Source organism: Musa acuminata, chromosome BXJ3-11 (assembly GCF_036884655.1).
Source record: "Musa acuminata AAA Group cultivar baxijiao chromosome BXJ3-11, Cavendish_Baxijiao_AAA, whole genome shotgun sequence".
Classification (NCBI taxonomy): domain Eukaryota; kingdom Viridiplantae; phylum Streptophyta; class Magnoliopsida; order Zingiberales; family Musaceae; genus Musa; species Musa acuminata.
The window spans coordinates 4,017,136-4,031,936 of record NC_088359.1 but is presented as its reverse complement, the minus strand read 5'-3'; the positions used below and the strand labels follow the sequence as shown (position 1 = coordinate 4,031,936).

The window sequence follows — 14,801 nt, the reverse complement described above, 5'->3', positions numbered from 1 at the left end:
TATATATATATATATATATATATATATATATATATATGTGTGTGTGTGCGCGCGCGCATGCGCATGTGTTTATATATATATATATATGTATACGTATATATATATATATATATACATATATATATTTATATATGTATATATATATATATATACATATATATATAAGAATTCCATCCAAAATTTTCTATTTCGAAAGAACTATACATAGTCAATAGTAACTAACAGAGATTAAATATAACGATCAGGAGAGACGTGCGTGTGGGTTCACGCATCCTCCAATCACAACCAGGTAAGTTGACGGGTAGCCGTTGAGTGAGCACGAAAAGAAAGCATGGGGCTTTTGTTGCTGACACGTGTCGTATGTGCTCCTACGACATCATGGGCCACGGAGTTGAAAGGTGGCCCAATGGGAGGGGCGCATTTGATGTTTGGTCGCTCGTCTATGGTACCGGAGCAGACCGACGTCTTCCTCCTTGGCTCTGTTACCCTCGACGCGGTCGTCGACGCTTTTGGAATCTGGACGCCCAAAATTAGACGGAGACACTCGGGAAGTCGTCTTCTCCCACTCACAGTCACCGCCTCGAGCTCCGAATCGCTGAGAAGTCTGAGAGGTGAGGGTGGGGGTTAGGGTTTCAGGTGCGGATGATGGACTTCCAGAAGCGCCGGGTTCAACTCCTGCTCTTCATCGCCGGTCTGATAACCCTCAGCATGACAGGTTCGCCTTGGTTCGACCTCTCTACTTCGCGTTTCTCCTCTGGAATCGTCCCTTAATTTATGCCTCTTTTGTGTGATGAGCGTCTTTCATTTGGTCGGAGTTGGGCTTCGACATGGTTGCGGCTGTGATGCTGATCTCTTTCTATGGGGTTTAGAAATGCGTGGGTTTGGGGAATTGACGTCTTTGACTCTGATTATGGCATGGTGGACAAGTGAATGGAGGATATGGGCTTAGTAACTAATGATTGTTATGTTTTAGGGCTCGGAAACATCGATGCACTCAGTACTGGGATAAATGAGGTGCATTATAGCGGAGAAAAGAGTTCATTACCGTATAGAGTTAACATAAAGCTTTTCTATTGTTCATGCAATGATTTGGTCGTGGAGAGTGTCTAATAGAATGAATGATCAGTTGGATGGGATGATATGCAGCGTAAAATGCAGCGTATGTTCTTCTTTCATTAATGAATTCAGCAGTACAATAAGATGTGCCATATTGTCATATGTAATTGTTTGTTTACTAGAAGCTAATCTATCTGGTTGACTACGGAGATATTGCCTACAAAAAGATGTTTTTGCTGAATGTTATGCTCCGTTTAATAGGAGTAACATTGATCCAGATCAGGGGTTGGCTTGATCATACTTGATCTTGCCCATCCCCTTAATCTCCAGTTTATAGGTAATCTCCAGTTCATACCTATCCTCACCCTCACACTGTATTGGTACGGGGATCCCCATCCCCATCTTTCAGTGCACCATCAAAGACAGAAGGAGGTCAGAAAAGGAGCGAGCGTGAGAGAGAGAGAGAGAGAGAGAGAGAGAGAAAGAGGGAGAGAGTAGGGTCAATCAGAGGGTTGGCACTATTGGAGGTATGAAATCACCACTAAGAGAAATATATATGGAGAGAGAGAGAGAGAGACGCTGAACCTCCAAGGTCAAGGACTTTTAACATGAACACCACCAACAAGATATCAGAGTTACGTTTAATGGGGTCCATTCTGATATTTGAGTTAGACAGGTAAGTAGGCTAAGCTTAAGGTAGCAATTAGATGAGACTACAACCTTGGACCCTAGGCAAAATTTATAGGTATGAGAGGTTGTTTGATAGTGATAGCAACTTCTTGCCATTTCTACCTCAAGCCAAATAAGGATTCGCTGATGTAGCAGAGCAGACTGTAACTGCTCACAGGATGAGGGCAATCCTTCTGTATTACTCTATATTGGCAGTTTCTCTGTGTAGATCTTGCAATTTATTTTTTTATATTGCTTTTTTTTATTTAAAGTTTCATTTTCTTTTGTCATTCATTCATCTAACTATTTGGATTACATAAACTAAATTACTACTGTGTGATATTGGCTTCTTGTAAAAAAACACAAATTTTGTATAAAATTGTTCCTAATTACTTCAGCATTAGAATCCACTAAGATTTGTGCCTCCCTCTCCACTTGAATATAAATCCATTCCTCCCCTATATGAAAGGAAAATGTGTGTCGCTGAAGTGTATTAGGATTAGGGATTGAGTCTTGAAAGAGGATACACAAAGGAAAGGTTGGGTTAGTGTATTTTAAGACTCATGTCAACCTTCGGGATTTCATCAAAACACAAGTCAGATTCCAAATAACCAAGGAGTACCAGCCCCAGTTTTGCTGAGATTTAGTAGATTTTATCTGAGTGTGCACTTGGGTTTTCATGTCACATTGATCACTGCAGTGAAAATTTCCTTTTACTACACTTAAATATGGTGTGATGGCCTTTGGCAGGGATATACTTCATCATGATTCATCTAAATGAGTGAATAAGTGTCTGCATAATTATTGTGTTGGACTTTCTAATTATCCATCATCATTAAATAGGTGCTATGATTTGGGAACTATATATATTAGGCCACTAGTAAAATAACGTAGTTTGAGTGAGTTTGTAATGATCTTGCCTCTGATTGATGGGAATGACTTATAGAAGCCTGTCTCGATCATTTTCAGCTGACATTACTAGTTTCAGCTAAAAGTACTAGTATTAATTAACCAAAACCACCATAATTGATCCAATCACATTCTCCCTCCGCTTTCTCTTCTGATGATTTTTTTAGAAATATATCATGTGTTATTAACCTAGACCATTACAGGGTATAGGTGAGGTTCATTCCAGTTTTGGTTAATTAAGTGTCCTTTGAAACTGCATTCATATGACTTCTCATGTGAACCATTATGATTCATAGTTGACTATTGTACCTAACCTTAATACAGTAAATGCTACTTCCTGTTCAATCTTCAGTATCTTCCTTGTTTATGGTTTAGGAGGTAGTCATAAGACAGAACAGTGGTATATTTCTTCTCTATTCTCTACTCCAACCTTCCTCAGCTTCTTCTCACACCCTAGCTAGGCAACTTATTTTGCCTATTAATTCAGCACTCCTTGCATGAATAAGTAATCAGTCTATTCAGGACTATGAGGAAAAAGAATTAAATCTAATGCTTGAACTTCAATCCTTGCTTTTAATTTTATGCTCAAAAGCCACTATTAGTAGTTCCTTATGCTCTCATTGTTTGAAGTAACATGATAAGAGTTTTAGTATTGCTTCTAGTTTGATATGTCAAATTTAAGGAGACTCTAGAAATGAAAGGCTGTGGGTTTGGTAAGACGCATGGATTAGCATTTGATCAATTTAGGTACAATGATAAAGATGTTGATGATACTTGGGAATGATTTATTCTTCGTTTTGAAAGAATTTATGTTGAGTAGTTATGTTGTAGAGCTTAATCGTGTGATTAGTCCTTGTGTCATTGACTGTTGCATCAATTAGTTGACTCGCCTCTTGAACCAGAAGCATGTTGAGGAGAAATTGTCGTGGTCTTCTTTATATCAGATTGTGAGAATATGGCACACCTTGTGGGTACTGGTGTTTTTCCCACCACATTTGTGATATAGCCTTAAGTCTGGGTTGTGGAAAGGAGGTGTGTTATTCTGGAGTTCGATACTACCTGAAGAAACACTTCAAAGAGTGAGTATAGTCCTCCAAAGAAAATGGATTTTATTCTCTTTTAACACACTGCACTACTTTCACACCATGCTCTACTCAGTAGATCACTAAGGATCAAGGTTCTGTGTGACCGATCACTAAGGTTTAAGGATTTGTGCAATCTCTGTTTGACAGATTTGTGTGAATACAGATGTAGAGGGTCAAAACGAAATTTTGTGGAACTGGAATCCCTGATGAATATAATCCCAATCCGATATGTTCTTCACTACCTTCATCAGAAACTTTTAAGAGAGTGATATTGATTTGATCAACTTTGCTATGTCATCTTTTATCAGTCTCATTCTCTTCTATTTGATTAGCACTTGCTTGTTTCAACCTTGAGAGAAATTTGTCAATGTGAAAGTTTATTTCTGTAATGGTGACCATACAAAGATCAACATAAGAAAATGGAATGCCTACTCTTTTAGTGACTTGCATCAGTCCGCAATAATAGTTCTACTGAGCTTCTTATTGAAAAGTCCCAATCTTTTAAGATGGGAAAGAATCAAACTAACCAAGCAAATTAGGGACACTTTATGAAGTAGTATTAAATGGTAACTGTACTTCTGGGTGTAGTATTTACACGAAATCAAGTATTTACAAGAATAAAGTGATATAACGTGAGCCTTATCAGCAGTGGAGCTAGAGTTGCACTTACCTGAGAAAAAGTAAAGAGCGCATACAGGAGGCTCAATCAAATACTTTGCTTGGTCATGCACAATGTTGTCTGCATTTTACGATTCAATGATCTGGATCAAAGTGGTGCTTAAAAATCTCGATCTTCTCTCCAAATCAGGATTCCGTAGGATCATAACAAGCAGCCTTGTTAAAATTTTCCATGTTTTTTGAGTCAGTAATTATAATAAATTTTTAGACTTCAAAAGTAGTTCAGTTATAACATTTCCGAATAAAGATCATTAATGTTTGGTTATTTAATAATTTTGAAGTTAATTTAGACTTCAAATTTTAGGTGTTTCTTTTTTTTTTTGGCAAAATAAATATCATATTGACTCATTTAGGAAACCATTGGATAAAGAAACTCTGATATTCATTTCTTGAGCATGTTGCAGTGCACTAAAGGGAGGTGCATAGAGGGTTTCCTGGTAGAAGTAAACATGCTTTTAATTTATTTTCTTTCTATTTTTTTAGAATGGTGTTTATTCTTCATTCATCCAATTTTGAACTAACTTTATTTCCCATTGAATTCATGATTTCTTAAATGAATCACTTCTAAAAAAAAAAATAGAGAAGTATATTGATTCACAATTATTCACAAACTGATCCTGCCTGAGATCTTCTACAATTTGTGGTGCAATCCTGATCATTAAAAGCTTACATGATGGTGTAATCACCTTTATACTCCATTTATCTTCTAATAAGAAGAAATGTGGTGAGGAACACATTTCAGTTATGTTCAAGAAACATTGAACACAAACCAGCTGATGACACTGCGATATGTTTTTATTTTACACGGGTACCTAAGAGTTACTACGCTAGCAAACGAACCACTAGCTATATGGAAAAGGTTCTGAAGAGTGATGCTAGATTCTTTACTGGGTTTGGATTTGCCTACTGCTGATAACTCCTGCTTAAGAATTTTTGGGCATGTTATTTGAGGTCCATGTAGCTCAAGTTATTCCAGTTGGTTACTTGGTTGTGACAAATGGCATCAAAACATTTGTGAATGCCAAGTGGATCACATAATCCATGTGAGATCTTTTGCATGGACCACAACAAAATGACAATTATCATGTGCATCGAGATGGGAATTTATTCGGGTCAATCTTGATGTTGGAATATGGAAGATTCTGGGCTAGCCTTGATAAGTGATGGATACCTAGATAAGAATTTTGTACTGTCCTTGACAAGATTAGGAACTCAAGTAGGGAACTTGGACATCCAAATCCTCAGAAGATGAGAAATGATTAGATTTTATATCTGAGTAGATTAGCCTGCTATTAATAATTTGGGTTTTAGTAATCATGGGACACATTAGATAATGCTTGTTATTTAAATGTTGTGCCAGTTGACCACCTTGTCATGACAGTAAAACGATCTTACTAAAATTAATCTTCAACATATATTTCTTATCCCTATTTATTTACATCCATTTCTTCGGAACCAACCAAATCATTTTTAATGCAACATCTATTTCTTGTTTCATCTGTGGGCACATGATTTACAGACATATCTACTCTCTATCACTCTGTTTCTCTTGCAGCTGAAAAATTCAGGGAATTTGTTGGAGAGGAAGCTTCATCCAAAAGTGGGAAGTTTACATTTTTAAATTGCTTTGACATGGGATCTGGAAGTCTTGCCTGTGTGGTCAAAGAGGGGGTGAAGCTCTATGTATACAATATCAGAAATGCACATGTGGAAAGAGCAAGGCAACTAGCAACCGAGATTGCTCTAACTGAGGCATTGACAGAAGGTCTCAGCGCCAGTGTGGCCGCAAAGCAGGCCCAGAAAACTGGAGCAAAAGCTGCAAAGGAGGCTTCTAGGAAGGCCAAGCGCATTTTAGGTCCAATCTTATCGTCGGGGTGGGATTTTTTTGAAGCCTTGTACTTTGGGGGAACCATGACAGAGGGCTTCCTCAGAGGGGCTGGCACCTTATTTGGGACCTATGCAGGAGGCTACCATGGAGAGCAGAGACTGGGAAGATTTGGTTATCTTATGGGCAGCCATCTTGGTAGCTGGGTGGGAGGAAGGATGGGCCTGATGGTGTATGATATTGTAAATGGAATTGACTACTTGCTCCATTTTGTTCAACCAGAAGAAGAAACTAGCTCTGGTTCCGAAGATGCATATAACTCAAGAGAAAATGTCGACTATGAAAACCCTAGTGAGCAAAACCCTGAAGCTTCTGAGGACTGGCGACTCTTCTGAAACAATCAGTTAAGTTAGATTCTAGTTATTGGAGTCGTGTATAATAACTTTTCCTCATATTCCATCTATCATTACTATTTGCCTCCCTCCTGTTTGAGCAGGCAATGAAGTAAATGTCTGACATTATTAGTCATGGGATCCATGGTGCATAGAGTTTCTTATTGCTATTGAACTTCAATTGTTGTAGCTGGTGACAGCAATTATATGGTGGCTGAAGCCTATCTTTTCCTTGTTTCCTTTCTACAGAAACATGGCTGAAGTGCATCAGTTTGTGATCTGTTCCCACCATGCTTGATCTGTTCCTTCTGTTTGAACAGGCAATCAGTTTGCATGATGAATGAAGTAAATGTCTGACATTATTAGTCATGGGATCCATGGTGCATAGAGTTTCTTATTGCTATTGAACTTAAATTGTTAAAGCTGGTGACAGCATTGATATGGTGGCTGAAGCCTTTCTTTTTCCCTGTTTCCTTTCTACAGAAACATGGCTGAAGTGCATCAGTTTGTGATCTGTTCCCACCATGCTTGATCTGTTCCTTCTGTTTGAACAGGCAATCAGTTTGCATGATGAATGAAGTAAATGTCTGACATTATTAGTCATGGGATCCATGGTGCATAGAGTTTCTTATTGCTATTGAACTTAAATTGTTAAAGCTGGTGACAGCATTGATATGGTGGCTGAAGCCTTTCTTTTTCCCTGTTTCCTTTCTACAGAAACATGGCTGAAGTGCATCAGTTTGTGATCTGTTCCCACCATGCTTGATCTGTTACTTCTGTTTGAACAGGCAATCAGTTTGCATGATGTATGAAGTAAATGTCTGACATTATTAGTCATGGGATCCATGGTGCATAGAGTTTCTTATTGCTATTGAACTTAAATTATTAAAGCTGGTGACAGCAAAGATATGGTGGCTGAAGCCTTTCTTTTTCCCTGTTTCCTTTCTACAGAAACATGGCTGAAGTGCATCAGTTTGTGATCTGTTCCCACCATGCTTGATCTGTTTGAACAGGCAATCAGTTTGCATGATGAATGAAGTAAATGTCTGACATTATTAATCATGGTATCCATGGTGCCAGCTGGCTGAAGCCTTTCTTTTCCTTGTTTCCTTTCTCCAGAAACATGGCTGAAGTGCATCAGTTTGTGAACTGTTCCCACCATGCTTAATCTGATGACAACTGTCTTTTTTTTTTCTAGGTCTAGAGAATTTAATCATCAGATCAAAATATAATATTCACAGAGGCAGTAGAAAGGAATTTGGATTTATTTCCACAAAACTCAACTTCCTTTGAAGGTCTTAATGTCCCCCACAATGTTGTTTGATGCCACATGAACAATGCAACTCTTTGCTGAGTTTAAAGTCCACCTGATAGCCACATGATATATATACAGAGATACAGGAAACCCTGTCTACAAGCTCTTCATAATTTCTAGATTTGAACATTCAAGTAGTCCAAACTTAGCAGGCCTCAACAACACTATTTGAGGCCAATAAACAGATGAGTACATTAATTAGCAGGGATAACCAGAACACACATCACAATACAACCAAAAAGAAGGCAGATATAGCCTTTTACCAGTTAAGCCATTATCCACTCTATGATAAATGCATAGCTAGCAATTCTATGCAACATCTTTCACATAGGAATCATGAGCAGCTGCAAGTGGCCCAAAACAAGCTTGTGAACTGGATCCAATTGCTCAAGGACCAATTGCACCCCTGTCAAAGTACAACATGGTCCCACTGGATCCACCACTCACCCCCTCCATCAGCGCGTATCGCATGTCATCGGACGGCTTCCAGTGTCTTTTTCTTTGGTTGATGAACCAGTTGTTGATTTGCTTCTGGTCAAGGCCTGTCTTCTCTGCTAGCTTTGCCTTCTCCTCTTCCTGCACATACCATTCCCAATAAGTTAAGCCTCATTACATGATAATCTACCACAAAATGACTGTCACCCCGAGCTAGTAACGAAGAAGCTGAACATGAACTTTATGGGACGAAGAACTCAGTAAGAGATTACAGTTGGATACGGCCATCTGTAGTGAGTGTTCCACCAGTCTAATAGCATCAACCGTGCATCCTTCGGTAGCTTTCCCTTCTTCCTCTTCTTCAAGAATTCCTTGCGCAGATTGCTCAGATAGCCACTATACTTCTTCAGCAGCATCTCCTTCAATTCTTGGTCGGCCAGGCGTGAACCGCATTCCTGGCCTTCGGATGTTTCCAGATCTCCACAACATAGTTCTTCAGAGGATCCAATCATTTCCTCTGAGAAATATACCCATGAGTGTCAAATCATGTTATAAATATGACCATAGTGAACACATAACAAAATATCAAACTACAATGACACATCTCACAACTGGTCAGATACATGTATTTGACACATACATACAACACAAGTCCAATATAGATGCTGGTCACAGTTGAATAAATAAATGACCAGTAAGTGCATGATCACCAGTGAGAAAATTCTAATATATTAAACGACTTAAGGAAATAAAATGCTCAAATAGAAAAGCCAATAATCGGTTAAGATCTGACATTAATTAATTCATGCAATAGCTCTAAGCCAAGAATGCACACCAGAGAATTTCTAATTGGCACTAGCCATCAAACAACAAGAAAAAAATAAAGAGAACCAAAGTTATCACAAGAACCATTAAGAACTCAACCATATCATGGTGTGCGCATCACAAGAAAGAAATCATATGTGGTCCGCATAAGCTAGAGGAATTGTTTGGACACAACCAATTCCTAACAATCTCCAATTCTAGTTCCTATTTCACTCGACCACATTTTCTAAACGAACCTGATGTTTGATCCTCAAGAGCAGCACATTCAGACAAAAATTAGCAAGAAACAATGAAACAAATGCATGCGTCAAAGTTTTAGACAGTTTGATATCCATCACATCACTAATAGGCGAATAGGATAAGATCCTTCTTGTTTATCCATTGAACAATTCCAAAATGTAAGCCAATACTCGTAAGGCTAAATATTCCACAAACACTAACGAAAGCATGTCTAACACAAAAATCTTAAGTATTAAAACATGCTATAACAGTCCTAAGACATGAGCACCCTTAACGAAAGCCATGATTAGATCATAATTTCCCCTAATTTAAACTGTTTTAAGATTGCAGTGAGAGCATATCATATCACCATGATTGACAAAGAACAAAATATTTAAATAACTAATAAATTTAGAACAGCAAGAAAAAGTATGTTATGTTAATATGATAAATGCTTGGGTTAAATAAGATGATGAATTTTAAAGATGTAGATATAATGGTTGATTCATATTACGCATTTATGCTCCATAAAATGTGTATCCATCATGGAAAAGTTCACCCGATACTAGATATTAGACTGAGTAAACACAGAAAAGGTTCATGAAACCAGTGACTGTTTATAATTGCTTTCTGCAGCCTTTTGTACAAAGTGAGAGCATATCAGATCACCATGATTGACAAAATGCAGAACAAAATATTTAAATAACTAATAAATTTAGAACAGCAAGAAAAAGTACGTTATGTTAATATGATAAATGCTTGGGTTAAATAAGATGATGAATTTTAAAGATGTAGATTTAATGGTTGATACATATTATGCATCTATGCTCCATAAAATGTGTATCCATCATGGAAAAGTTCACCCAGTACTAGATATTAGACTGAGTAAACACGGAAAAGGTTCATGAAACCACAACAAAAGTGACTGTTTATAATTACTTTCTGCAGCCTTATGTACAAACAAAAGAGAAGAGCAATCGATTATTATAATCCTCAACAACTATTAAGTCACGGACAATTTATCAGTCATGGTAAGATGTACTCTCAATGCAAGCTTAGGACATGGTGGATATGTCAACATTAGCATCACTCTAAACACAATTGCTCAATGGGATCTATTTTTCTTCCCACGAGGGAAGCTATAGACCGTAGGATTATTCTGAAAAAGAAATAAAACTCAATAATAGAAAATAATTCTAAAGCATGAACCTCAAGAGCAGCATGCTTGACAATAATAAACAAGAATAACAGATGCTAATTGAGCAAAGGAATACATCAAAGGTGCAGGAAAGTTTGACATACACCATATCACAAAAAAGACTCTTTTCTAGGAAATCACATGAATGTTTCTTTGATTTATATGATCCAGTTAATTACAAAGTGGCATTGATATTTCGCTTAAACTAGCTTGGACAGTTTAAATAATTGCTTGTCAAATAACTAAAAATATGTGTCGGCTCATCAATTCCACAAAGAGGCATAACCCTGAAATCTGAGAGGTCTCCTAAGTTCAGCATGATATGATTCAGAGGTCATTGCACTTCCTAACCATGCAATCTGGCCTCTGCCCCTCCACATGGTGAAATGAGAAAAGCTTATAAACTATTGAGACAGACACATGAAAGATTAAAGGAAAACCAAATTTTAGAATCTTCAAATGTATTTTAAAGTTTTACCATGTAGATATAAATAAACAATTTTATCACAAAATGTAGGCATTTGGGATTCTAATTAGGATATGTTCTTAAAAAGAAAATATGGAAGCCTCAACACTCAATATGGCTTAAGAAGAAGGTAATCGTGATTGCAAGAACATATAAGCACATTGTTCTTTGTTTTTGGGGAAAAACCAAGAGATATCATGAAAAAGAGATCCAGGAAAGATGGTATACAGGACCTGTCAACTAGGAACAGATTAAACAAGTATGCAACATAAGAACAGATGGCTATTTTCATCTCAAGATTAAACAGAAAAACTGGGAATTCTTGACAGACAAAAAGACATCCATACATCAAGAGACACACAAAATTAGAAAAAGGTTAGTGTGCTCATGCATGAAAGAGATATATTCATCAGTTAAATCGGATTTTAGAAATGCCATAGTGAAAAGAGACTTTCAGATGTTGTCTCAATAAAAATTCTAATTCTGTCAAATTAAGCAAACTTGCAAGTGTATTTTTGGCTCCGGATCCACATTGAATCATATATTCTTTCCATAGGCATTTTGATTTAATTGGACTTCATTTTCTGCATTATAGATGTAGATCAAGTGTCATTTCCATTTCAACAGAGAGCTTTGTTTCCATCTAGTTCTGTACAATACAGCAAAAGACACCTTATAAATCGTAGTGATTAAATAAGTAATTATATTCTTGTGTACTTTATCATGTTAGACAAGTTTGAGGGATTACGAGTCCATTGAACTCTGATGCACGAGAGGCATGGGGAAGAAGTGGGCAAGGGTGTTACTTTCCCAACGATAAGAAGGATCGGTGATGCCTGGCACAAGGCAACGGCACAGAAAAAATATTACTTCATGGGCAAAATTAGATGTCATTATGTTGAGGTAAAAGCAAGTACAAGTATTAGGAAAACAGTTCCACATCATTTACGTGAAAACTCGTCGAATCTAACATTTGCCTGCACATCATTACAGAGTCATTCAGTTTAAAGTGGATGCAGACATACTAAATTAAACACTTGTACTACAAAAAATATGCACTCCAAATTTCCACTTTTTCTGGTTAGATCAACATAGAATAATAACAAGTTTGTTTGACTATCAAATATGGACGACCTTTTGCTATTAAAGATCCCAACTAATGATTTGTAGGCTTGAACGGTAAGATTGCCAATACACTTGCAAGGGGAAAAGGGTTTTCTTATTTTGTTTCTTGTGACTGCGGAGAGAGATGTAATCACTCATAACTTTCACAGAACAAAACAAAATAAATAGTTCCCAACTTACTTTCTATAGCATATGATAAGTGATAGATAATGTGATATCTACCCAACATATTAGGAAATTCTTAAGAATCTTTACATGAAGACCATAAGATTGCGGCCACTCTTCTCAAGAAAAATGCAGTAAAAAATTTTCAACAAATAGTGATTTGCTGTAGTTTTCGCACACTGAATTTATGAAAACAAGACTTTAGATGGAAATCAACATCTAGTTTGTCTGATAAAGATGCATTACGACCGGTAATCATCATGATAATCCGACCAATGTTGTTCTAAAACTTACGTCCAACTACAGTATCGTAATCCGCAAGACCTCCCAGTAAATTCTTCATGATTGTTCTTAATATCGTCAACCTTCGAGAGACTTTAATTTATTGTTTATCCCTTCGGCAAACATCAAAGATGCCACTTAGTCTAATAAAAACAGGTGGTTTACATCGCATGCCGGTACAGATAATAATAAGATCAAATCAAGAGATCCAACTCTTATTACAGATTAGGCAACCACAAAATGTAACTAAGAAAAACCCTAGTAAGTGATTCCACAGAAGATTCAATAACATGCCATGTTGAACAACTCTAACGAGGTCAACTGTTCTTGGATGGGCAAGCATCAAGCTTTTGGCACACCCAGTGACAACATAAAATACAGAAAAGAATGCTGCAGACACATTGAGCAAAATGAAATGAGTCCTACAACAGTGATAGTAAGCAGTATCTTTGATGAACACTGTTACACATTGATATATTCAGCTAATGAAGAATGATAAAGAGATAAAAAAGAAGCATTAGAGCAGCCATGGAAGCTGTAAAATCTTTGGTCAACTATCTTAAGATGAACTCTCTCATCTTTTTTCTTGGCTTGGAGAGAAGGGAATCCAAAGCCGTACCATGATCTCAATTCTTCTTTTCGCAATAGGAGATTGATCGGACAACTCGTTCACGACTCTGGAAGATAAAGAAGCCAAGGCAGGGAGAAAGAAGACCTACAACGTTGGACCGATCCCTACGCCATTGCCTATTCTGACACAGCTGCGCCCCAGTTGCATGGACACGATTTGACTGCTCACTACCCCAACCCTACCACTCCACCTGCTCTCTCTCTCTCTCTCTCTCTCTCTCTCTCTCTCTCTCTCTAATTCAACGCACCGACCCCTTCATCTTCACACCAAGGCTTAAATAATGATTAGCATTTACCGGAAGGAGAATTGCCGGTGGCCGCAGCGGCGACAGCGGCAGCGGCAGCAGCAGCAGAAGAGGATCCTTTGCATAGTTTGGTGAGCTGCATCTCGATATCGTTAAGGAACGAAGCAGCCTCGTCGAAGGGCTTCAGGAGCTCCTCCTTGTACCGGACCAATACATGACAGTATGATTCCTGCAACCAAAGCCTAAATCACCCGTGGAGAGAGAGAGAGACAGAGAGAGAGAGAGAGAGAGAGAGAGAGAGAGCAGTAGTTGAAATGATGTAGCAGCTTGTTGGAGTCCTCCATGTTACCATGAACTCATCCAGCTCCGGATCAGCTCCGATCTCGCCACCGCCCATGCTGGAGTACCTCTCCCTCCCGATCTCTTCCAAAAGCGTCGCCACCTCCGGCGGCGCCCCCACCTTCGCGTGAAGGACCGACACATCACATGTGATAATCCATCGACAGCTCTTAGATTCTTCCCAATCTTTACGCTACTGTTATATATGTGCATACGAGTACTAATACCTTCTGACACTCGATGTAGGCGGATAGAAGAGAGGGGTAGCGAGGGTGGTTCGCGATCTGAGCTTTGATCAGATCCGTCAGATCCGACCCACCGCCGCCGCTGCTTCCTGTCACCTCCGACGCCTCGCTTGTCCCCTGGCAGCTGGACGCCAACCCTACTGCCGGCGTCTCCCCTCCCCCCAGTATTCCCGGATGTATGCTGAACAGATCTTCCATCCCACCTCTGAGATGTTGCTTCTAATAGTAGACGAATCAGCACGATTAGGACAAGAAGAACAAGGTAAGTGCACGGAGGAACAGATGGCGCACAGACTTACCAAAAGGAAAGATAAGGATAAAGCCGGAGATGGAGGAGTCAGGAAGAATCAGGAAGCCCAGAGGTGCTAAATATAGCAGAAGGTTGCTAAAGCTGGGAAGAGAGGAGATGAGATAATGAGCGAGCCCTCCACTTCTGGCGACGGCGAAGCGCAGCTTCCATATGCCACTACTACCGCCGCTGGGGAGCAGGAAGAACAAAGCAGGAACAGCAGCAGCACAGAAGAGCAAGTCATCTCCCACCTTTTCCTGTCTCCTTTGGCTTCAAATAAATAAAAATCAATGGTCTTTCTAACCAAAACAATTGGTAGAAAACACGAGAGAGAGAGAGAGAGAGAGAGAGAGAGAGAGAGAAGGGGGAGGGTGCGCACGTGGAATCACGGTCCTTGATGCAACCCAAC

The 14,801-nt window shown here is 38.7% G+C and overlaps 2 protein-coding genes across 2 annotated transcripts; one reads left to right on the top strand and one right to left on the bottom strand.

The window, feature by feature from the left end:
* Positions 1-501: 501 nt before the first annotated feature.
* LOC103970444 (uncharacterized) lies at positions 502-6,853 on the top strand. The gene is made up of 2 exons (XM_009384222.3): positions 502-715; positions 5,953-6,853. The coding sequence occupies exons 1-2, from the start codon at positions 643-645 to the stop codon at positions 6,615-6,617; spliced, it is 738 nt and encodes a 245-aa protein (XP_009382497.1). The 5' UTR covers positions 502-642; the 3' UTR covers positions 6,618-6,853.
* Positions 6,854-8,010: 1,157 nt separating this feature from the next.
* LOC135653439 (homeobox protein knotted-1-like 1) lies at positions 8,011-14,301 on the bottom strand. Its single transcript, XM_065175415.1, has 5 exons — positions 14,086-14,301; positions 13,869-13,979; positions 13,571-13,748; positions 8,637-8,881; positions 8,011-8,505 (listed from the first exon to the last, which is right to left on the bottom strand). Exons 1-5 carry the CDS (start codon positions 14,299-14,301, stop codon positions 8,317-8,319), a joined length of 939 nt encoding a protein of 312 aa, XP_065031487.1. The 3' UTR covers positions 8,011-8,316.
* Between the last annotated feature and the right edge of the window lie 500 nt (positions 14,302-14,801).

Coding starts and splice junctions, on each gene's coding strand:
- LOC103970444 (XM_009384222.3), top strand. CDS start 643: ATGATGGACTTCCAGAAGCGCCGGGTTCAACTCCTGCTCTTCATCGCC. Junction 716..5,952: donor GATAACCCTCAGCATGACAG/GTTCGCCTTGGT, acceptor TTTCTCTTGCAG/CTGAAAAATTCAGGGAATTT.
- LOC135653439 (XM_065175415.1), bottom strand. CDS start 14,301: ATGGAAGATCTGTTCAGCATACATCCGGGAATACTGGGGGGAGGGGAG. Junction 13,980..14,085: donor CCTACATCGAGTGTCAGAAG/GTATTAGTACTC, acceptor CTTCACGCGAAG/GTGGGGGCGCCGCCGGAGGT. Junction 8,506..8,636: donor ACAGATGGCCGTATCCAACT/GTAATCTCTTAC, acceptor TGGTATGTGCAG/GAAGAGGAGAAGGCAAAGCT.